The following is a 25,328-nucleotide window of genomic DNA, read 5'->3' as shown; positions in this document are numbered from 1 at the left end:
AGCATGAATAGGGAAGGGGCAGAGAGAGAGTCACAGAATCTGAAGCTGGCTCCAGGCCCTGAGCTGTCAGTACAGAGCCTGACATGGGGCTTGAACTCACCAACCACTAGATCGTGACTTGAGCTGAAGTCCGACATTTAACCGACTGAGCCAGCCAGGTGCCCAGCCATTTGTTCTTAAACTCCAGTCTCTCTCAGTGATTCATATGGCAGTGATATTAAAATTTTTAGCTTTGGCAGAAGGAAAGGATTGTTACGTTAAGAGTGACTGTGTGTATGGACCACCTATAAAGGTTCTTTCTATATTTATTTCCCCCTTTAATTCTTTTTGAACTTTTTATCTTAATGAACATTCTGAAGTGATGATAATCAAATTATTGTCAGGCCTAATTGTTTAAGAAAAGAGATTCTTGTTAAATACAGTAAGTTGTCATTTACGTAGATGTGGGCCAGTATCAGCCATCCAGAGCAGAAAATGAAAGTTATTGATTGAATTGAGTTGGTCATAAGTTTGTTACAGCCTGTGGGCTTGGGGTCCCCTCTTGGAGGGGCCAGTTGCCTCCAGCCTTGAGGCATGCTTGTGCCCCCTCTCAACCAGTAATTTATCTTCCTGTTGGTAAACCTGCATCATGAGTAGAAATCCCAGTTATACTTCATGTACTTGTTATACCTAATAGTTAGGAAAATATGTAATACATTAAAGTTTTTAATAAACATAGGAGAATACATCTTTGCACTTTAAGGAAGGTAAGCTATAGTTATGTTGAAAATGTACTTTTATATATAAATTCATTTTGCCCAATGACACTTTATAAGTTTGACTTTTCTAGTTTTCTAAAACTATTACACAAAAGATTTTATATTTTTATACAGTGTCAGAGATTATTTCATTTTATGGCAGGTCATTATCAGGGACCTAAATTCATCCTAAGCATCATAAGCTGACCTGAATATGTTTCTGATTCCACCATTTGGTATTTTTGAAATGGTGCCTATTAAAAGTGCCTCTTACCCTAGATGCTCTGTGAGTCATTGTCAATTTTCTATAAACCCAGACTTGAGGGACCTTTACTAGTCAACAGAGCAGCCAGTCAGGAAACATTGAGTAACTACTATGTATGGAAGATAAACAAATTAATAATTGGCTTTTGAGTTGGTAAGAGAATTAGAAGGCCAATGTCATGTACTCTTAGCTGCTAGGTACCTGATTGAAAGTAACAGTGCTGGTATAGTGGTAGTGTTACTTGCAATTCCACTTACTCGATGTACAATGCTCCCTAAAATGTATTCAGGGATGTATAGTGATCTGTTTCTATTAAGGGGGAGGGGGAGCATTTCTGTTAATGTAGTTAAAAAAAAATAGAAATGGCTTTAAATATAAAACATATTAAATATACTGTGGATTCATATCTTTAAAAATTTAAATTCATTTATAAATTTGCATAAAACCTTTATAGAGTCTTGCTCACATTCATATAAAAGTACTAACTGGCCAATTAATAGCTTATGCAGTGGGTATCAATGAAGTAGGTTTTATGCATACATCCCACTGAATTTGAATTCCTACCAAAGATTGGTATTTAAAAAAAACAAAAACAAAACAAACCAAAAACAGGATCCTTCAAATTGGAGCATAATTTATCCTGAGATAAGCCATTAAGATATCCCAATTATTAGATTCTCTTATAATGTATGGTGTGTTAATATATGATGGCTCATTTGAAGAGACTTCATACATTCAAAAAAATGAGATCAAGAGAAACTAGTCAGAGATTCTGTTTCTGACAGCAACAGACTAGCAGTATTTGAAGAGATAATAGCCAAAAATTTTCCAAAACCAATTATGAATACAAGTCACAGCTTTAAGAAGTACTTTGAACCACAAGGGGAAAAGTATAAAGAAAACCACACTTTGGCACCTCAAAATGAAACTGATGAAAACTGAAGACAAAGAAAACACCCTGAAAGCAGACAAAGGAAAAATACACATTAAATTTAAAGGCATGCAGTGAGCCTTGATAGAAACAATGGAAGCCAAAAGACGACAGAATGATGTCTTCAAAGTGCCTGTCTAGAATTTTGTACCTTCAAAAGTTAAGGAAAATAAAGACATTTTGAGACAAACGGAAACTGAGAGAATTTGTCACCAGCAGGATCTGCTAACAAGAAATACTAGAGTTCTTCAGGCAAAAGGTAAATGACTCTAGATGGAGTATGGAGATGTGGGAAGGGATCTCTATCCCTTCTATCTCTGTCTACAGGAGATGTAAATATGTTGGCAAATTTAAAGGAATTTGACTTTATTTTTTTTTTTTTAATTTTTTTTTCAACGTTTTTTATTTATTTTTTTTTGGGACAGAGAGAAACAGAGCATGAACGGGGGAGGGGCAGAGAGAGAGGGAGACACAGCATCGGAAACAGGCTCCAGGCTCCGAGCCATCAGCCCAGAGCCTGACGCGGGGCTCGAACTCACAGACCGCAAGATCGTGACCTGGCTGAAGTCGGACGCTTAACCGACTGCGCCACCCAGGCGCCCCAGGAATTTGACTTTATATGGAGTTTAAAATAAGATAGAATTAAAATACACAACAGTAGAAATGATAAGGAATTGAAAGGAATTGGTGTTCTAAGGTCCTTTCCCCTGTCCAGGAACTAGTAAAACTAGTGTAAAAAAAAAAAAAAAGAAAAAAGAAAAAAAAGGCTTTTGTAGGTCAGGTTCATGTTTTCATCTCCTACAATATAATCACTAACAAAAATAATAAAGATTGTAAAATGTGAATAAAGGGGGAAATAGAACAGCAATAATTTTAAAAATCCCCCCAAAGGCAAGAAAAGTACATAGAACAGATAGGACAAAAAATAAGATGGTAGATTGATTTCTAAATACATCAATAATTACATATGAATGGATTTAAACTCCATTAAAGCACAAAGCTTTCATACTGGAAGAACAGTCAAATCCATCTACAAGCTGCTCTCAAGGCAAGTACCTTAGGTATGTGTATACAGAATGGTTGAAAGTAAAAGGATAGAAAAAATCATGCAAATGCTAACCTCCTGAAAACTGATGTGCAGTATACTAATATCAAAGCACACTTAAAAAAATTTTTTTTTAAGGTGTATTTTTGAGAGAGAGAGTGCGAGCAGGAGGGGGGGCAGAGAGAGAGGGGAGACACAGAATTCGAAGCAGGCTCCAGGCTCTGAGCTGTCAGCACAGAGCCCGACGCGGGCTTGAACCCACAAACTGTGAGATCATGACCTGAGCCAAAGTCGGACGCTTAACCGACTGAACCACCCAGGTGCCCCTAATATCAAAGCACACTTTAAGGCAAGAAGCATAGAATGATACACATTTCGATAATACCAAAAGATTTAAGTCACCAGAAAGGTATAACAATTTTAAATTGGTATGCACCTAAACATAACTTCAAAATCTATAAAGAGCAGTGAGTCATTTAACTTAAATTGGTTCAGACTGTCAATTTGAAATGACAGAGAATCATGTAAGTATTCTTGATATCAGTTTGATACAGAAGAAAGAAAAGGTGAGCCAACTCTAATCTCCTTTCCTAATTCTCGTTTTCCTTCTTCACCAGTGTGTCTCCATCTTCCAATATATGTTGTGGGAACGCAGACCCCTCCCTGAGATACCATCTGTAGAAGCCCTTCAAGAACTTAAATATTTGTATTCGAATATTCTATGACAAATAACTTAGGAGTATATAATACCCATCTGTCTTTGGGTTAGTTTTTATTTGCATGTGGGTGTAGTCGTGGACTCTGCTGTGCTGGGCCCTCCATTTACACAGGACTGTGTTAAGACAGCTTGTGCTCATTGCTTCGCATTTCCCACCTTCTCCTCTGAGAAGTGGACCCAGGAGAGGTGCAGGGTTGCTTTGTCCTCAGGAATATAGTCTACTCTTTGCGAGCAAGCTAAAGGAGGTAAATGTGTGAGAGTCAACAGCAGACTTCTCTTTTTATTTTTGCCTTTGGTCATAACGAATGGTTGGAGAGAGATACAGAGAAAGTAGAAAGTGTCCAAAAGAGCAGTGAAAACAGAACCTCCAAAACAAACTGTGGTTGTATGCTACGAAAACAACTATGGTTGTATGCTAAGTAAGTAAGTAAGTAAATAAATAAATAAGCAAATAAAGTCTTAAAAATTCCTACCCTACTGAACCAGTTCAAATTAGAACCAGTCTTTGGAAAAGGTGAGCCAGAAGAAAAGAAAATAGGAAAAGCAAAATCTTTTTCACACAAATATTTCATTCACTTCAATCGTCTGGCACATATGAATATGTACTGCATGTGCATTTCTTTCAGGAGTTCTTTTAATTGAATCTCACTTAAGCCATTTACCAGATGAACCACCTCCCCCCACTGCCTCTCTGCAAAGCCTGTTGGTGGATATGCTGGATGCTCTGAAGGCTGAAAGCTGCTGGCCGGTAGGGGACTGTGCAGGAAGCTCGCTCTCTCCTGGTGGATCATGGATGGTGCTTGTTCCCAAACCTGTTTATATCTGTTAAACTCGTTATTGTAATTATGTGATTAAATATTAAGCCCATCAACTCGAAGTGCAAAAGGAAGACTAATGGTTTCTAGGAAGCTGAACTGAATACTCTGGAAATACTTAGATAAAGCTGTTGTTGTGCTATAAAGAAAAAGAATAAGGGGCGTCTGGGTGGCTCAGTTGGTTAAGCGTCCGACTTCAGCTCAGGTCATGTTCTCATGTTCATGAGTTCGAGCCCCACGTTGGGCTCTGTGCTGACAGCTCGGAGCCTGAGCCTGCTTACCGGATTCTGTGTCCCCCTCTCTCTCTCTGCCCCTCTCCTTCTTGCACTCTGTCTCTCTCTCTCTCAAAAATAACATAAAATTTAAAAAAAAAGAAAGAAAAAGAATAAATAGCAACACTGAATACCCATCAGTAGCTCATTCTCAAAGAAAAATTCTAGGTAAATCAATATACATTTGAATGTTTCATATGAAAACTAAAATTAAGGGGCTCCTGGGTGGCTCAGTTGGTTGAGTATCTGACTCTTAATTTTGGCTAGGTCATGATCTCGTGGTTTGTGGGATCGAGCCCCTCACTAGGCTCTGCACTGGCAGCGTGGAGCTTGCTTGGGATTCTCTCTCTCCCCCTTCCCCCTTGCATGCAGGTGTGTGCTCACATATGTGCTCTCTCAAAATAAACATTAAAAAAAAGTCTTTTTTTATATGTCATCTTTAAGCTTTCAAGTAAGATTAAAAGGACTAATGCCAGGGGTGCCTGGGTGGCTCAGTCGGTTGAGCATCTGACTTTGGCTCAGGTCATGATCGTGAGTTCAAGCCCCGCGTCGAGCTCTGTGCTGACAGCTCAGAGCCTGGAGCCTGCTTCGGATTCTGTGTCTCCCTCTCTCTCTGTCCCTCCCCCCGCTCATGCTCTGTCTGTCTCTCTCTCTCTCTCTCAAAAATAAACATTCAAAAAAAATTTTTTTTTTAAGTAAAAAGTAAAAGGACTAGTACCAAGCATAGTAAACTAATTGTTCTCCTGAAGTGGGGTTTGGATTTGATATAAAGAATATCTGTGGAAGGGGGAATAATGATCAAAAGGAAGTTTAGTTTTATCTGTTAACATTTACATTTTTTTTAATGTTTTTTTGAAGGAGAGAGAGAGAGAGCAGGGGAGGGCAGAGAGAGAAGGAGACCAGAATCCAAAGCAGGCTCCAGGCTTTGTGCTTGAACTCAGGAACTGTGAGATCATGACCTGAGCCTAAGTCGGACACTTAACCGACTGAGCCACCCAGGTGCCCCAACATTTACATTTTTAAGCAAATGAATGTGTTTATATATTCTTCATAAAATTAACATTAACAAAAAAGGATTGCTGGCCACTCATCGTTGGATCACATGCTTATCATTATGTTGGTAGGATGCATACCATGTCGAGAAACATGTAGATGGAATACTTCCCAGAGGTGAGGTCATGAGTGTCTGTAAAAACATTTTCTGAAATGGATAAAAAATTTTTTTGATGAAAATCTTTATTCCACAATTGTTTTTTACCCTTTTAAGTGAGTCATTATTGTATAGAGCAAACAACTGAATCTTTTCCAGTACTATTGTTTTAGCTTGCCCTACTGGTCATCCTTTTCAAGATAATTATTTCCTAATCCATTTTCTTATCTTGCTGGGGAAGTCAGAGTTCCTTGTCTGTCTCTTCCTGGAGGAGCCAGGGTTACAAAACTGACTATTTCTCCCATTGTAATATGTTAAAAAAAGGTGAAAGAGTATCTTTACGCCGAAGTTACCTTTGACTTGGTTGCACTGCACATCCACATCTCAATGTGGCAGCTTTCATTGAGCCACACTTTTTTTTCCCCTGGTGGATGATGATATAAATTATATCATTGGTGCTTTTAAAAATTTAATTGTAGAATTTTGCCTGATGCATACTGGGACTGCCAAACACTAGTGACTGGATGCTTCTACATTTTTCTTAAACTATAAAACATATTTTTGGATCATTTAACCCTGTTCCTAACATGTTCATTCTTGCCAGACTTTCAGGCTTACAGGGTTGTTATGTGCGGTTTCACCTAAAGCAAATAATTATAGAAATGAAGTTTATTATTTTCCATGAGGTTTTTGTTTGTTTTGTTTTCTAGAGTCAGTGATTTTTGTCTGGAGATAGCTCTGTGTCCAATTCAAAATTTTCATTTTCTTTCCATTGTGATAATTTTAATTGTTTTGTTTTTTCAACACTAGTGAAAACTGGTAGCTGTTTGGAGTGATGTTGATGTAATTCAAGAATTAATAGGCTGTCCTAGTTTTACCTTTGTCTTGGGCAGAAAATACACTTTTTGGTTTTTTATTCTCTGCTTTGCTAGGTAAGACCTCCTAACAAGTTCTTTCTCTTTTTTAGAAGGAACTTTAAAAAAAAATTGAGGAGCTGCCTGGGTGGCTCAGTCAGTTAAGCATCCGACTCTTGATTTTGTCTCAGGTGATCATCTCATGTCTCATGATTTTGAGCCCTGCACTGGGCTCTGTGCTGACAGCATGGAGCCTCCTTGGATTTTCTCTCTCCCTCTCTGTCTCTGTCCCTCCCCTGCTCACTCTCTCTCCCTCTCCCTCTCAAAATATTAAAAAAGTTTTTTTAAATAAAAAGGTAAAAAAAAAAATTGAGATGTAATCCACATGCCGTAAATTCACCCCTGAAAATTCCCAGTCCCTAGAATGTGAGTTGATTGATATTTGGGGGGAAATTGAAATACTATATATCTCTTTAAGAACATTTTTATATGGTGAACCATATAAACCACCCCTATAATTCAGTGGTTTTAATACATTCTCAGAGTTGTACAATCATCACCACTAATTCCAAAATATTTTCATCATCCCAATTCCTTAGATTATAACTAGTAGAAAGCTATTCCCCTATTAATTTTACTTTCCATGTTTTCTTTAATTTTTATTAGTTTTTTTAGGCTTATTTATTTCTTTTGAGAGAGAGAGAGCATGAGCAGGGGAGGGGTAAAGAGAGGGAGAGAGAGAATCCCAAGTGGGGCTCAGCATGGAACCCGACGCGGGGCTTGATCTCAAGAACCGTGAGATCATGACCTGACTGGAAATCAAGAGTCTGACACCTAAGCTACTGAGCCACTCAGGCACCCCTCATGTTTTCTTTTTGATGCAGTTTGTAGATTGGGTTGGAAGTTAGCTATAAAAATCCTTTTTTAAATCCATGGTTCGCACACTTCCAGCTGCTAAATTATTTCAAAGCCGATTCCAGATGCCCTGTTTATCCACCAATGCTTCAGTATGTGTTTCAGCACCGTTTAATGACCTACAACGCTCTCCCCCGCTTTATCATCATGTACCAGGTGTTCATATTCTACTGGTCTGTATCTGTCTGCTCTGGTTCTCTTCCAGTGTTCATTTGGCCATTCCTATACCACTACCCATTGTTTATTTACCTGCTTTATAGTATGTTTTGCTATCTGGTAAACGTTAGCTCTTAGTAACAATAACCATGAATCATAAAGATTATTTAATCCTCGATCTATTCCTGTAGCAGGCAGTTTTATCCCACTGTACAAATAAGGAAAACCAGGAAGTCAGCTAAGTATTGTGCTGCTAGGTACCCGATAAATAAGTGGTGAGCTAAAATTTCAGTCTGAGTTCTGACCTCAAAGTCCAGCCCACTACAGATTTTCTCTGTTGTTGATCACTTACGTTATACTTTTTCAGATTTATTCTTCCTTATAACTCCCCAAACATATTGAACTTCAGTCCATAATATATATATTTTTAAAGAACACCTTTTTTTCATATATTTTTTTTTTCTGTAGAACTAGCTAACCTAAACTCTAAAAGTATGCATATTTATTTTAAAATGTGTTTGGGTTTGGAAGTTGTATTTCAGTATGGCAGGATCAGTATTTTTATGAAAGAAAAAAATGATGCGTTTTGGTTCCCAAGTGAGTTTATGCATGAGCAAAACCTCGGTTCGAAGGTTAATATTTTTATATGTTGGCACTATGCCATAAGGTGGTTTATTGGAAAGATATTTATACATTTGATTATGCATATTGTGTTTTTCATTGCTGTTATTTATTAAAACCATAATTTGCAATGTTAATATGAAATGTATCCAAGTCAACTCCAGCTAGAAGGCATAGCTAGGGAAAGGACTTCCTAGTGTTGGCTGCCTGGTCAACTGCCAGCACTCTAAAAGAAATTATTCCTGTGAGGTTAGGAATCCTATAGTAAGGATTTTGTTTTAATTCAACAAAATACTGTATTGACATTCAACAGTATATTGTTTGTTGCTAACTCCTACCTTTCTGAAGAACAAGTGTTATGTGCTTTATTTATTATGTGTTAGGTTTATTATATGATAGGTGCTTGATAACTTTGATCCATGCCTAAAATACTCCGTAGCCCGTGGGTAGGTCCCTGCTTAATGTTTAATGATAATGAATAATGAAATGGCCTGTAAAAGCCTTGAAACTTTGGAGTAAATTTCCATCCTACTTTATAAAGAATTATGAAACTCTTCCAAACTCTTGCATCTATGAGATGCCTTAGCACATTTTCAAGCACAGTCCCTAGAATGTGAGTTGATTGATATTTGGGGGAAATTGAAATACTATATATCTCTTTTAAGAACATTTTTTATATGGTGAATATATATCCATCATGTTGCTTTTCCACAAGAAATTACTGAAACACTATTTTGATTATTTTTTTTTGGTGTTAATTAGGGAGTACTTTTTTAAGGGTGTCTGTAACCTCATGAACTGAAAAATAGCATTTGCATACCGTCTTTTCTAGACCATTTCTCATTTAATTAAAATCTTTAAAAAAAATAATAACAAATCTTGTGAGAAATAAAAAATTTGGATTGGAAAGATCATTGTTGGGCCCTTGGGTGTTTTCTTTCCTTCTTTCTTGTACTTAAAGAGTTCTTTAGTTTGTTTTAACCATCTCCCTCCCCTCTCACCCCACCCGTTCGTCTCAGTATATTATTTGCTTGGTCCTAGTGTGCGCATAAAGTGTTTTGAATCGCTAACTCACGCCCTTCCAACAAATTCACTAACCAGAGTACAGTATTATATATAGTTCTTTTTGTCTTTATCCTTAAAAAAATAATGTTTTCCAGAGTTATTTAGGTGAGTTTTTTTCTAACCCATGTGGTTACATTTTCCATTTGTATTAGAGTTAAGTTGCTGTTTGCATTTAGTTTTTAGTCTTGCCCCCACTCCCCATTCTGGTTGAAAGCAACTATTTCCTTATTTTTGAGGAGATGTGAAATATCACCGTAGTCCTAAGAGTCAGAACTATACAAAAGGGTATACTCAGAGAACTTTCATTTCCCCTGATCCTTTTAAATCTCCATTTCCCCCCTTTTGCATCATATTTCTGCCTACTACTCTCTGTAGGTAACCGGTCTCATTAATTTCTAATTTCTCTTTTATTTTTGTGTGTAACTCAGCAGTGTGTGTGTTTTTTCCTCATATCTTCCATAAAAGGTGGCACACTCTAGATACTCTTCTGTACTTTGATTTGATAATAAGTCATCTATGACTTCATTATATCCTTGTTCTATAAGTATCTCCAGTTTATCCATGTAATATATCCAGGAATCGTTTCTTGTCAGTTCCTAGAACATGCCTAATGTCTTTTCTACAGCTTCATAGTATTCCACTGAGAGGATGTGTCCCAGTTTATTCAACCACTGTCCTATGTCTGGACAGCTAAATTGTTTCTAGTATTTGGCAATTACAAACCGCTGCAATGAATAGACTTGAGTTTACCTACTTTTGGGCTGGCTGCATATCTTTGGGTGAACTCACAAGAGTGGGATTGCTAGGTTTAAGGTAAGTGCATATGTTTTATTGTTAGGTATCACTAAATTTCCCTCCAGAAAAGTTTTGCCTGTTTGTATTCCCACCAGCACTGTATGATGGTGCCTGTGTCCCCACAGCCTTGCCAGTGAATGTGCTGTCATACCTTTCATTTTCCCCAGTCCGATAGGTAAACGTGGCATCACTACATTTTAATTTACATCTCTCTAATTATGAGTGAGAGGGAACATCTTTTCCCATATTCAGTGCCATTTTTATATCTTTGTCATGTGCTTTACTTTGAAGGGTTATATTTAATGTATATTGTGTATGTTAGATTATTCGTCTTCAGCTTGCTAGGATAGTAGCATTTATAGATACCAGACGTAGTGTGACTTTTTCTCTTTCAGATCTTCCATGGTGGCTTATTTTAATTCGGCAGAAAGCATTGGTGGGCAAACTTCCAGGAGACCATGAGGTCTGTAAAGTTACCAAAATTGCTGTGCTGTCGCTTTCTGAAATGGAGCCTCAGGATCTTGAGTTAGAGGTAAGGTGGAAGTCTCAGGAAATTTATGGAAGCTTGATGTAAATATAACAACAAATAGGATTTGGTTTAATAGTCCAAAATCGTAATTTTAGAACTGGATAATATATTTTTTTTTTTAATTTTTTTTCAACGTTTATTTATTTTTGGGACAGAGAGAGACAGAGCATGAACGGGGGGAGGGGCAGAGAGAGAGGGAGACACAGAATCGGAAACAGGCTCCAGGCTCTGAGCAGTCAGCACAGAGCCCGACGCGGGGCTCGAACTCACGGACCGCGAGATCGTGACCTGGCTGAAGTCGGACGCTTAAACCGACTGCGCCACCCAGGCGCCCCCTGGATATATTTTTAAAAGTAACTTAATCCTGTGGTTTTCAAACTTCACTTCAGTAGTGGAAACTTTCAAATCTGTGAAATCCAGTGTATAAAATGCATAAAGGCAGAGGTGGTGATACAGGGGAGGGGATCCTTGGGACCCTGCCCACCTGGCCTCTACTGGAAAAGCCATTTTCTGCTTCCAGGGAACCCAGAACTCTGCAACAGTACAGTTTAAAAACTCCTGATTTGGGAGAGAGTGGAGTTAGTCAAGAAGGTGATGAGATTTAACTTATTCTGCATCCTTTTTATCTGTATTTCTTGAAATTTTTTTAAACATATATTTGTTTTTGTAATTAAAAAAAAATTTTTTTTCTTAAAGAAAGAAACCACTGATCTAGTGCAATCTTTTAATTTTTCAAAAGGAAACCAAGCCTACAATAGAGGGACTTAAGGCCAAAATAATGAGATTTCCCAGGGCCAGTATTTTTTTTTTTTTTTTTTTCACCAACTGTACCACCAGTAGGTAGAAGTAGCCCACGAAAGCGTTTGTATCATGTTTGCAGTTGGTGCAGGGATGTGGCCTCTAGGGATGTCCTCACTCTGCCCTGGTCCTGGGGTGTCCTCATCACTATGTGATATGTGAGGCCCTGAAGGTGAGTGGCTTATCCTATCTGATGCCTCAGAGCACCCTATAAGGTAGCACTGTTGGATCCACGCTATACAGATGAAGGGAAGGAGACTTGGCAAGAGTTAAGTCACAGCTGGCACATCATAGGGACTGGGCCTGGACTCAGGCCATCTGGTCCTGTATCACTCCCGCTGAGCTGCCTCCCTATACCTAAACAGCAGGTAACAGGTACCAGAGCACCCACTCTCCCACAGTTCAATACATGTTTTTCTGGGCTGGTCTCCTGGGGAGGAAATTTGGGGACAGGGTTAAATTGTTTAGAAAAATAAGTAAAAATACGGTTATTTTTATGTTTCAGATTGTACTGGAAGTTTGACAATCTAATTTTTAGAAACCAGCATTAAATTGAATTTAAGAGGACCCTGATACTTTATTTATTATGGGAATCAAAAAAGATTAGGGTATTTCTTACTCCCCTTTATTGGTTCCAGTGCTAGAACATTAATCATTATTGCTGATCTAGAGACAAATAACTTAGGTAGCAGTTAAGCCTATTAAAAGCAGGTCTTGGCAGTTTTTGTTTGCATTTTATCGTAGGGAAGGGCAGCCAGACTAGCAAAAACTCAGTTAGTTTACTAAACCAATAAATGTGTCATCAGTGTCTTTGGATGGCTTTGCTGACAAATTGGAAGATCAGCATGACTTTTCTGTCACCAACCTTTGCCTTGAGGGGGAGCACTGGCGTTCTGGTTTAAGCACTAAGCTAGGGACCCTGGTAGTTAGATTTAGAGTAGGGGACCACTTGTCTGGCACTTTAATCCACCTGTCAGTCATTGGTCTGCACATTTGCACTCCCCACTCTGGGAAATGTATGGTCACTCCTCATCCAGAGAAGCCTGGGACCCTTGTTGGATTTTTCAGGGAAGTTTTCTGGCACCCTTTTGCTCCCTAATCTGTAATATTCTTGAGATTCGTAGCTGGCTGTTGTAAAAATGGTGGGGGGGGGGGGCAAGCAAATGACATTTATGTGGAATTTTTAAACACAGAAATGTGCATATTATGAAAACTTTGAGATTTTCATTCTTCACATTTTTCCTTTTTTCTCTCTTGATATTCTCAAGTAAAACAGATTATCTTTAAATAAAATGAAAATGAGATTTACCCCCAACATAAGAGAGTTGAATGTTTTACAGCACTATTGGACCATATTAACTATAGCACTTATGGACATTAAGGTGTGGTCCATGTTAAGAGCTGAAAATATGTAATGATCCCTGTTAATTGGGGGGTAAACATGACATAGGGAAAATATTTCCAGATCTTATTTTCATGAGTAGTTTGGCACACCTTTCTCTGAGGAGATTATCATTTTAGAATTTGCACTTAAGCCTTTCCCCCTTTTTTAGGAGAGCTTTTCAACAGTGAAAAACAGGAGGAAAGGCAAAGAACAGCTATTTTGGAAATCATGAATTGCTTGCTTATTTTCCAACACGTTAATTTAAATCTTTGGGATCTTTATTCCAATTGCCATATAAATCCATTTAAAGGGAGCTTTTAGAAGCTTAGCAATCATTGTTATTTGTTTTGATTTCATAGTAAATTGTATGTAATGAGAAGGGAAAAAAGCCCACTACTTAGAAATAATCATTGTCCATATTTTAGTGAGTCTTAATGGTTATTTCCACTGCCCCAAGCTTTTGAAGGAACATTACTTTGAAATTTTTAGACTAGTTTTCGGTTTTTTGCATTTTTACATATTTTTTTCCTACTTAACTCCTGTTATTTTTCATAAACATACATATTTTTAAAACCATTCTTATGTTTCTTTCTACCTCTTTCTAATGTTGGATGTCTGTGTATTGCTTTCAGTGCCCTCGTCCTTCCCAGCAGGGCCCTCGGACTCTTTCGTGCGGTCACTTCTCAGACTTGCTGGGGCCGTCGTCTGTGTTCTGTAATTAGAGCAGAAGCAGTCTTATTCCAGACTCTGGAATTTAATAGATTTTCTAGTTTCTTTCTGCCTTGGTTGCCTTTTCACCTCAAGTATTAGGCTTGTTTGCCAATTAAAAAAAAAAAAAATTCGCGTACTATACAGTTCACCCATTTATAGCATATAATTCAGTGGCTTTCAATATATTCAGAATTTTGTGACCGTTACCACAAATCGACGTTAGAACATATTCATTATGTATGTTCTCCATGAAGAAACCCTGTGCTCATTAGCAGTCACTCCTCATTTTTCTCCAAACCCCAGCTCCCTCAGTCCTAGGCAACCACTGATCTACTGTCTAAATTTGCCTATTCTGAAAATTTCTTTTAAATAGAATCATATGATATTGGCTTTTGTTTTTGTTTTTAATATTATTTTAAAAATACTTTTTAATGTTTATTTATTTATTTTGAGGGAGTGGGGAGGGACATAGAGAGTGAGAGAGATATTCCAGGCAGGCTCTTTGCTGTCAGTGCAGAGCCTGATGTAGGGCTCGATCTCACGAACTGTGAGATCATGACCTGAGCTGAAATCAAGAGTCCGACGCTTAACCAACTGAGCCACCCAGGAGACCCTATATGTGGCCTTTTGTGACTGGCTTCTTTTTACTTAGTGCAGTGTTTTCAAGGTGCATAACCATTGTTCGTATCTCAGTACTTAATTCCTTTTCATTCCACTGTGTGGATATATCACATTTATCCATTCACCAGTTGATGGATATTTGGGTTGCTTTCACTGTTTGGCTGTTAGGAGTAGTTCTGTGAACATTTGTGCACAAGGTTTTGGTGGACACTTGTTTTCGTTTCTCTCGGGCATGGCCTAGGACTAGAATTGCTGGGTCATACGGTAACTCTGTGTTCAACCTTTTGAGGAAGCACCAGACTGTTGTTCAGAGCAGTATGCCATTTTAAAACATCTATCCAAGAGCGTGAAGAATCTGTGGGGTTCAGTAGATAACATCGATGTTCTTGCTTTTGAAAAAAACATCCTTTAAGTTTTATAGCCTTCTGTCCCATGTCTGCATATCTTATTTGCTGTATCTCATTGCCTTAATAGATAACTGCAACATTTTCCATATTTGGTTTCCCATTAGACATCTTTAAAATTTTAGCTCCAGATGGACACAGATACAACTTTGAAAGTAAAATCATTCATTTTCCATTTCTTAAATAGCAAGCATCAACATCAGCCCTTAATCTTGGTTGTGAGACAGAAGTTGCTAGAGTAATACAAGAAGTAGCGGAGCACCCTGGGGCCTCTGGTGGTGTTTTCTTTTTGAGATCGTGTGGATCAAAGCTGTGATAAGGGCCTAAGCACATACTGCGCACAACTGGCTGGGCCTCTGGAAAAGGGAAGGTGATCCCACTGTCAATGCTGAATGTTGTAATCCCAAGAGCTCTGTCTAAACAAAGCATCTTAGGACTGGACAGATCCCAAGAGGTTATTTTCTCTATCCTTGTTTTTCAGAAGGACTAAATTTAACCCTTTTAGGATCAAGGAACGCCCAGTTGTGATGAGCACCAGGTGGTGATAATAAAAACTTAAAAATAAATGGTAGCCTGCATTTAAAAAAAATAACGTAACCCTTTAAAAAAAAATTTAGCCCTTTTAAAAACAATTGTGGTCTATACTTTTCTAACGGTAACTATGTGAAGATTCTAAAATATTTATGGAATTGTTTAAGTAAATTTAAATCTCTATTTTTATTTTTTTAAGTTTATTTTGAGAGAGCGAGTGAGCACGAGCCAGGGAGGGGCAGAGAGAGAGAGAGGGAGAGAATCCCAAGCAGGCTCCGTGCTGTCAGTGTGGAGCCTGATGCAGGGCTCCATCCCACGAACCGTGAGACCATGATCTGAGCTGAAATCTGGAGTTGGACGCCTAACTGACTAAGACACCCAGGTGCCCCTAAATCTCTATTTAGAAAAATTGGTTTTAAGAGACAGAAATCGACTTCCAGGTAAGATGGTATCCTGCGTTTGTGCTTTGCTATACAGATCACAATCCTTATCTGAAAACTTTGGGGCCATATTTGTCTTAGAATTCAGGATTTTGAGAGTTTTCAAAAGGCTATTCCATGCATTCCATACATATCCAGTGAGTCTGGAGCATTACCCCATAATATAATACATTAATATTTCCTAAAGAATCATACGAATATTCATACTAGGATGACTTTCGATAGCCTTCTATCAGTTCAGGGCATATTGGCAATTAAATGAGTTTGTAACAAACTTAAAAAAATTAACTTGCAGGTTTCATTGATGTTTTTATTTTTTTTTAATTTTTTTTTTATTTTGGAGTTGTGGATAATGAAGTTAAGGGATATTGGGATTAGGCTCTATTCCAAGCCCAGGAAGGGGATAGGTTTTTTGTTTTTTTTTTTTTTTTTTTAAAAAAAAAAGAAAGAAAAAGGAAAACAAAGACATGGCCAGGCCTAGAGAGGAGAAGCATCTTCATGGACCATAAATGGACATTAGGTCGAACCTGAGGCTATAGGCCTTCTTGGTTCTGGGTCCAGAATCAGGCAGTGGGAGGTGGAGATTTGGCATCTGCACAGTAAAGGGAACTAAAAGGGCTACAGGAGAGATGGGGGCCTGGAACCATGCTCCGTGCTGGAGCCCAACTTGCTACCTTGTGAGAGGAGGCTTGTTAGGTTGTCTGCTCTATGTGGGATAATTATGTATAAAGAATTCTCCTGTTTAGCCAGTAGCCCCTGCCTTGAGAAATACTGATCTGGGCAAAAGGTAAGGATCTGAATTAACATAATGGCAATCAGCATGAAGTAGCTGGGATCGTTAGGAGAGACGCTAGGGAAGAATAATGGAAGATGGCCACACAGGGGTCCATCTCTTGTGTAAGGGATCCAGTAGATAGTGTAGTCAATGACCTACGGCAAGCAGAGGAAGAACAAGATTTGGGAAACAAACTTTGATCAGTTTTGGAAATGCTGAATTTGAGGGACTAGGGTGTCAGTAGCTGGGAGATGTTATATTTTTGGGTCATGAACTCAGCACAAGAGTGGCATTAGAAATGTGTAGTTAAACATAGCAATAGTTCAAATGAGGAGAGAGGATGACATTTTCTAGAATTCATGAAGAAGGGGAAGAGAGCTAAGGGCAGAATGTTGGGACATACCACCGTCTTTAGGGACAGAAAGAGATGCCAACAAAGAAGACTAAGCAGGAGAAGTTAGAGGTGGGGGAAGAGCCCAGAGTCGTGGGAACCAGAGAAAGAGATCACAGGGGTGAGTGTTAGCGTCATGTTCTTAGAGATAAAGTTTGTCCTCTCCATACTTGAGGAGGCCCTTATTTTACTCTGCCTGAGCAGTCCCATTGGGCTTTTACTCTCTGACCCATGCCTACCAGACCACAGTCCTCACAATTCAAGTGACCATGACACCATTTTTACCCTGCTACCTCAGAGGAGATTCTAGGGTTAAGGAATGGATTAAAAGATACATGTTCTGGTAAATTCTAACAGTGTTAAAAGATGGTAGCAAAGGGGCTCTTAGAGGCTGGAACAGATAAGAGAGGAGGAAATGAAGGAAAGGTCCTGGTCCTAGAAGGGACACAGCAGGAAACTAGCCTTGCAGAGGAGAGGGTCTCCGCTCCTTCTGAGAGTGAGGAATGTGTGGGTGCAGACACGGTCTGACTTTAGAGTAGTTGGGTCTTACGCATCTGCTTTCTACTTTCCTGGGAGAAATTTTGCTGGCTTGAGTACTGTTAAGGAATAACTATGTCTGACAAATGCCTAATACCCTGTTTTGGAAATAAAAATCGTGATAGTCCCTAACTAGGTTTGGGCATGTTTTCAATTTTTTTGAGAGTGTTATTAATATGACTGGATAATTACTAACATTCTGTATAAAAATTGCTAACCAACAGTTGCTCAGTGTTGCAAGCGGAGGAGGCAGCAGGGGTCTAACGGGAGAGCCTCTTTTTAAAACCAGTTCTCTGCTACCCCAGTGATTCTGCACCAATGCAGGTGGGGGCGTGGGGGGTGAGGTATATTCTTGGAATAAGGGCAGTGACCGTTTTCCTGGGACTACTTCGATGCCTGCCCCGTGTATGAACCTGGAGTTTACCATTTATATTTTAGCATCAGCGCTCATTCAGTCACGTAACAAATATTGTGACCTCCTGTGCCGGGGACTATGCGGCACTAGAGATACAGGAGGCAAAAAACCAAACACCTCTGCCATTATGAGCTTCCGTTACAGATAGTAAACGTCAGCATAATGATCATTATGCAGTATGTTGAGAAGTAATAAATGCTATGGGAAATAAAAGTCGGGCACAGGAAGGGCGGTGGGCGGAGTGCTCAGGAGTAGAGATTGTGGTGAGAGGTCTGGGGAGAAGGGTGTTGGGCAGAGAGGACAGCTAGAATGGAATCCCGAGGCGGAAGCATTCCTGACGTGTTGAGGAGCAAGAAGGCCAGTGTGGATGGAGTGGAGTAAACAAGGGGAGGAAAGTGGGAGGTGAAGGCAGTGGAGGGAAGGTAAGAGTCTAGTTTTGGACACGTTGAATTTCAGATGCCCGGTGGCAATTCAGAAGGGAATGTTGGGATTTGAGAGTCTAGAATCTGGGGAGAGAGCTGGACTGGAAATACCCATTTGGGAAGGAGGAGTTGGCATATGGGTGGTATCTGAAGCCACGACGCTGGATGAAATCACGAAGGGACTGAATTTAGATAGAGAAGGGGGTCAAGAGCTGAGCTTTGTGGTGCCCAAGACATTGAGTCAAAAGGTCAGAAAGGAACCAGCAGAAGAAATAAAGAAGGAACAACCGGTGAAAGCCAAGTGCAGACAGTGCATGACAGATGGCATGATGTGATGACAGAGCGTGACCAACTGTGTCAGATGCCACCGAGAGGTTAAGATGAGTCCGCCTCTGGACTTATTAGCAAAGTGGAGGTCATTGGTCGCACTGAAGATAGCAGTTTACGTAGAGTAGTGGGGGGCTGAAGCCTGACTGGAGTGGGCCCGGGAGAGGAGGGGATGCCATGGGCTGGAGGCAGTGAGGAGTACAAGAACAGGGCACTGGCTAGCAGAAGAAGAGGCGTCAAGTGAAGGTGTTTGAGGAAAGATCTATCGGTCTGTTTCTATGCTGATGGGAGTGCCGCACGCAAGGAGGGGAGGAGGAGAGAGCCCCCGGAGCGGTGTGTACTTGCTTAGCTCTCCTCTCCTTCCCTGTCAGCTTCAGAGCCTGGTAGTTTTGCTTACTCTCTGGGAAATCGTCAGCTCAGTTTCGGCAGGACAGCCGTGAGCGACTCCATCTTCGGGTCCCCTGTGTTCATAAGCGGAGCAGGAGCAGCATAGAATTGCAGTCAGGTTGTGAGACCCCGGTGAACGGAGGTTTTGATAGCCATAATTTTGAAAAGGCCTGAAGTCTGTAAGATCCTGTTCTGTCTGAATACAGTCCCATTCTCAGTCTGCACTTCTGGTTTTTCTCCAGCTTTATTGAGGTATATAGAATTGACAAAATTGGCCACTTTCAAGGGTGATCGATGAGGAATACCTCTCCCCTTTTTATTAAATTTAAAATCACAGTTTGAGCTAGATTCTGTTCTCATTTTTTTATCCTGCTTATCATCTAGTAATAGTTATTTTGCAAGTAAGACACTAATTACAATAGGCACGTAGTAATTGTTTGCTCTTCGTGTCTACCACTTAGTGTAGTGATACACCCATTGCGTTGAAAACATGGAATTCGTCTGCATACAGTTAAAAGAATCTCTGTGTACCTCTCAGAGTATTTGCCTTGTGTGTTGAGCCACGTGAAAATTATATGTAAAACCCTTGGCTTTAAGCAGGTAGCCTTCTTTGGAACCTCTGTGTCCTTCTCTTAACAGGTTCCCATCCTCTTCCTCATACTTGTCAGTTAGACTGCACATTTCCTGCAGCCTCTGCTTACGGCTTCTTCAAATTTAATCTCTGGTCCCAAAGAGTATGTTTTTATGCTGATTCCGTTAGTAGGTATGAGGATAGGAGGAGAGTGATTGAAATGTCCAGCTTTTAAGATTCCCTACAGAGCAGACTCTTGACATCTTCTCAACCCAAATGCTCCATTAACTAGCATGAATGAATCTTTAGCAGACAGCTGTAAAGTAATGCCCCTAGGGCATAGCAGATGTGTATTTTGCAATATTTTAAATCTCAGATGCCGATTTTCAAAGCATGGATAAACCTCAACCAGAGTATGTTATTCTTCAGTTATACTGGGTAAGGACTTACTGTCGTTGTGATCCGAACCTGAATTTCCCACCCCTAAATCCTAAGGATGTCTTGTCCTGTATTACTTTCTTATCCTCTATGATCGCTTTTTTTTTTTAAACGTGTATTTTTATTTATTTTGAGAAGGGGTGGGGGCAGAGAAGGGTAGACAGAGAGGGACAGAGAGAATCCCAAGCAGGCTGCATGCCATCAGCTCAGAGCCCTACACGGGGCTCGATCTCACAAACCATTGAGATCATGACCTAAGCCAAAATCAGGAGTCGGATGTTTGACCGACTGAGCCACCCAGGAGCCCCTCTATGGTAGCTTTCTAATCCTTGAAACCATAGCTGTGCTCTCTAATATCAGTTGTCTACTTGGTCATTTTATTAATAAATCTTGAGGTTTTCTTTTAACTACCATGCATGAGCAGTAGCAGTCACTTGTGCACTTGTACCCGGACATTTAACAAGCAGACGGTAATAATAATGAATTTTCTTTCTCTTCCTAACTATTTAGCTCTGTAAGAAGCATCATTTTGGAATTAACAAACCAGAGAAGATTGTACCATCTCCTGATGACTCAAAGTTTCTACTGAAGACCTTTACACACATTAAATCCAATGTGTCTGCTCCTAATAAAAAGAAAGTAAGAGTTTCATTGATACGGGCTTGGAATCCATCTTGGATTACTTTTAAATTGAAGGGTAGTTTCCTTCCCAGGAAACTTGTTTTCAAACTGCTTGTCCCATGTATGGTTCTTGGGATTATTTTCACTTCCCTCCTAGGAAGTTGGGTATTATCCACACAATGCTGTACATTGAATTCCTGTAGTAATAGTAGATTAACTTCTTACAGGTTAAGGAAAGTAAAGAAAAGGAGAAGTTGGAGAGGAGATTACTCGAGGAGTTGCTGAAGATGTTCATGGACTCAGAATCCTTTTACTATAGCTTGACTTATGACCTAACCAATTCGGTACAGAGGCAAAGCACTGGGGAGAGGGACCCCCGTCCCCTCTGGCAGAAGGTACTTCTCTCATGGCTCAGGGCAGGCTTTGCCCTCCAGAATGATTTATGGGCCCATTTGACTTCTATAAGAAAGCTCAACATGTTTCTGAACTGTTCATTCTCTACCTTTTCCAGGTTGATGACCGATTTTTTTGGAATAAATATATGATACAAGATCTTACTGAGATTGGTGTGAGTAGTTGTTTCTAAAATATCCTAAAGGTAGTTATGGTTGTTAAGCAAAGTTTTAAACACTGTATTAAAACGAATTGAAAATCTCAATAAAATGGGAGCACCTGGCTGGCTGAGTCGGTAGACCATGTGACTCTGGATCTCAGGGTTGTGAGTTTGATCCCCACGTTGGGCATGGAGTCTACTTAAAAAAAAAATCTCACTATAATGTTTTCCTCTCTAGAATGGGAATCATTTAGCTATGAACACCAAGACCTTGTTTTAAGACAGTTCCCAACTCTACAGCCTAGCCACAGGCCTGCCTTTTTAGCAGGTTCCCATGGGATAGAAGTAATTTAAGGCTGAGGAACTAATGTCCACAGAGTTCCTAGGAGACAGAGATTTTGTTTGCACCCATTGGAAATGGTGAAGTGTGCTTTTTCTTTTTTTTTTTTTTTAACGTTTATTTATTTTTGAGACAGAGAGAGACAAAGCATGAAGGGGGAGGGTCAGAGAGAGAGGGAGACACAGAATCTGAAACAGGCTCCAGGCTCTGAGCTGTCAGCACAGAGCCCGACGTGGGGCTCGAACTCACTGACCGCGAGATCGTGACCTGGGCCGAAGTCGGCCGCTTAACCGACTGAGCCACCCAGGTGCCCCAGAAGTGTGCTTTTTCTTCAATGATGCCAGTCACTTCCCTTTCCTGTTTCCTCATCTGGGGATTGGAGTAGAAAGATCTTTGAGGACATTCCAGTACTGCCAGTATTTGAATCAGGGACGAGAGGGACTATGTTGAGATTATTGTATGAGGATCCTTCCAGTTTAATGGTTACTCTGTTCCTTCACTCTGTCTCCTGTGTGGAAGAATTATACCCATCCAAGGACAGTTCACTCAGTCAACAAATATGTATGGAAGGCCTCCTGTGTGTCAGTTGCTGTTTTGGACACAAAGTGGGCAAATAGCTGAATGGGTGACATACTATCTTTTCATTAACTTTTCAAAAATTTCAAACCTTTTTTCTCCTATCTCTCCCCCTTGGCAGTGGTTAGTATAAATGATTTTGACTTTAGCAGTGTCTCCCACGAGATATCTGTCATGCCTCTATTGAGAATGAGGCTTGAGGGGCGCCTGGGTGGCGCAGTCGGTTAAGCGTCCGACTTCAGCCAGGTCACGATCTCGCGGTGCGTGAGTTCGAGCCCCGCGTCGGGCTCTGTGCTGACAGCTCAGAGCCTGGAGCCTGTTTCCGATTCTGTGTCTCCCTCTCTCTCTGCCCCTCCCCGTTCATGCTCTGTCTCTCTCTGTCCCAAAATAAATAAAACGTTGAAAAAAAAAAAATTAAAAAAAAAAGAAAAAAAGAGAATGAGGCTTGAAAATGTTCTCACCTCTTTTTAGGAGGCTGATCAAACTGTGACCACTGAGACTCAGTGACAGGGGAGAAAAATAAGGGTGACGATAATGCATATTTTTCCTGCTTGCTGACACATTGGGCTCTAATACGTTTTGCAGGGTTTCTGTCAGGAACTTCGAATTACCATTTAAAATTGATGGCTTGCAGTAGAGGTGGCGTTTGGCCACGTATGTTTCTCTGTCCCCGTCAAGAGTTCTGCATTGTTGCCAGAACAAAAATACAAATAATGAGGATGGTGGTAAGGATAATGAATGCATATAGACCCTTCATAATTTTCAATTCTAACCACCTTCCTAGGATCCTGTCTGCTGCTCCATAAAACAAAACTGTGAGACAGGTCCTGCCCGGCTTATGTGGTGATGGATGGTGAGGTGGGTTTGAAGGTCATGCTGAGGTTAAGGCTGGATACAGTTGTGGAGACGGGAGAGAAAGAGAACAACACCCTAGAGTACTTCTTACCCTTCACTCTCCCTGCAGACAGTCAGCCGGGAAATTGGAGTATTCTTAGCCTCAAAGGCACAGAAGGGGAAATGTCTAACTGTAATTAATACTCTCCTAATTATGTTGGGTGACATTGTAAAATAAGATATTTATGGAAAGCGTTTTTTTTTCCTTTTCCTTTTTTTTTTTTGGTTCATTTACTATGTGGATTTTAGCTTGGCAAGGCAAGTTTTTTCTAAACTAGAACATAGAGTTGGACCTCTGCGCTTTGTAGTAAGGGGATCAGAGTTGGTTGTATGTTGTTAAAGCCTTGATACAATGGTGAGTTAAAAATCAGCCTATAAGTGGTTTTTTTTGTTTTTTGTTTTTTCTGTACCGATGGGAATAATCATAGTAGCTATGTCTGTTAAATCCTTACAATAAGGCAGGCACTATGCCAAACACTTTTTACGTTTTACTCATTCACTCAACCAAATGAGGTAACAGTTTTTCCTGTTTCTCAAAGCAGGACGTTGGGGCACGGTGAGGTTAAGTGATTCATCAGAGTGAGTTCGTAAGTGGTGGAGGTTGAATTTGTTACCCAGGCAGTGTGGCTTCTATCCGGTGGGTCCTCTTAGGCAGCTCTTTTTATTTAGTTATTTTTGTAAGTAATCTCTATACCCAATGTGGGGCTCAAACTTGTAACCCCGAGATCAAGAGTCTCATGCTATATCTGCTCTACCGACTGAGCCAGCCAGGGACCTCTCAGGCAGCTATTTTTGAATGCTCACCATAGAGAAAAAGGCTCTCCCCTTTGTCTTCCTTCCTCCCTCCCTTTTTTCTGCCATTCTCCAATAAGCAGAAAACATGGTTAAGAAACAGAAGGTTTCTGCTTCTAGGAAACCGACAAATATGTGCTAGCCTCTATTTAAGAAAGCAGCAGGACCATACAGAATAGAAACAACATGATATTCATATTGTTTTCAGACACCAGATGTGGACTTTTGGATTCTCCCCATTATCCAAGGTTTCGTGCAGATTGAAGAACTTGTGGTTAATTATAATGAATCATCTGATGATGAGAAAAGCAGCCCAGAGACCCCCCCTCAGGAGTCCACCTGTGTAGATGACATTCACCCACGATTTCTCGTGGCTCTCATTTCACGCCGAAGTAGGCACAGAGCAGGTGAGTAAAAGGGCTGAAATCATGTGCAAGTTAAATTCAGACGAGAATGGAAAAGCTGCAGATGGGTTGAAATGCTAATGACAATAATGGAGTTGGAAGCATAATTGGCTTCAAAGTGCTCAGTGACTCTAAATCGTGTGATGTAATTGGGGACCAATTTTTGGAGGGAGGTGAATGGGGGAGAGTTAACAAAAGCAGAAAGAAAAAGAGGTATATATATGGAGAAGAGAAGAAAGTCACTTGGGATATGTTTCTAAATACCATTGTTCCCACTGACAGCCTGTATCACGGTAATAAATCCTTCCTGAGCACCAGCGCCCTCGGGAAAACCTTTCCCTTTCAGTTCACAGAAAGTAGCTTCGCTTCAACTTGTACAAAACGATGCGTAGAGTTATGAGTTTGGGGGAAGTTGATGCTGTTCTGCCTGGAAGTTGCACATTAGATCCTTAAAGCTATCCTGGAAGATGGATTTGGTTAAGAAGCATATCTAATCAGGGGCGCCTGGGTGTCTCAGTCGGTTAAGCATCCGACTTCGGCTCAGATCATGATCTCACAGTTGGTGGGTTTGAGCCCTGCATCGGGCTCTGTGCTGACAGCCTGGAGCCTGCTTTGGATTCTGTCTCCCTCTCTCTCTGCCCCTCCCCTGCTTGTGCTCTATGTCCCTCTCTCTCAAAATAAACATAAAAAAAAAAAAAAAAGAAAAAGCAGTAGCATATCTAATCAGACTAAATAATGTTTTTTTATGTTGTTTTCTGTTTTAATTTTCTTTTAGGAATGCGTTATAAACGAAGAGGAGTGGATAAAAATGGCAATGTTGCCAATTATGTGGAAACTGAGCAGTTGATTCATGTTCATAATCATACTTTGTCATTTATTCAAACACGAGGCTCTGTGCCTGTCTTTTGGAGCCAGGTTGGGTATCGATATAATCCGCGACCACGACTGGACAAAAGTAAGCATGTTCATTATTACGTAGTTTGCAGTGATGATTTGAGAGAGTATTTTTTAAAATATTAGGTATTTTATAGGTTTGGATTTGCTTGGCCAGATACTTCATTTAAAACAATATTCCAGTTGGTGAGATTTAATAGAGGTGTCGTAATTGCAAGAGTTATAATGGTTGTT

General features: G+C 40.0%; 1 protein-coding gene across 5 annotated transcripts in view; it reads left to right on the top strand.

The window, feature by feature from the left end:
* Positions 1-25,328, top strand: part of INPP5F (inositol polyphosphate-5-phosphatase F) — an 89,260-nt gene that overhangs the window by 28,719 nt on the left and 35,213 nt on the right. For all 5 annotated transcript variants that reach the window (XM_030334319.1, XM_030334318.1, XM_030334320.1 and 2 more), the window contains 6 exons: positions 10,735-10,871; positions 20,531-20,659; positions 20,869-21,036; positions 21,153-21,209; positions 24,005-24,203; positions 24,976-25,155. In XM_030334319.1, coding sequence (XP_030190179.1) covers positions 10,735-10,871; positions 20,531-20,659; positions 20,869-21,036; positions 21,153-21,209; positions 24,005-24,203; positions 24,976-25,155 — 870 coding nt within the window. The remainder of the gene's footprint in view (positions 1-10,734; positions 10,872-20,530; positions 20,660-20,868; positions 21,037-21,152; positions 21,210-24,004; positions 24,204-24,975; positions 25,156-25,328) is intronic.

Source organism: Lynx canadensis, chromosome D2, assembly GCF_007474595.2.
Source record: "Lynx canadensis isolate LIC74 chromosome D2, mLynCan4.pri.v2, whole genome shotgun sequence".
In the NCBI taxonomy this organism is placed as follows: Eukaryota; Metazoa; Chordata; class Mammalia; order Carnivora; family Felidae; genus Lynx; species Lynx canadensis.
Note: the sequence above shows the minus strand (reverse complement) of the source record. Positions and strands in the feature narration are given on the sequence as shown.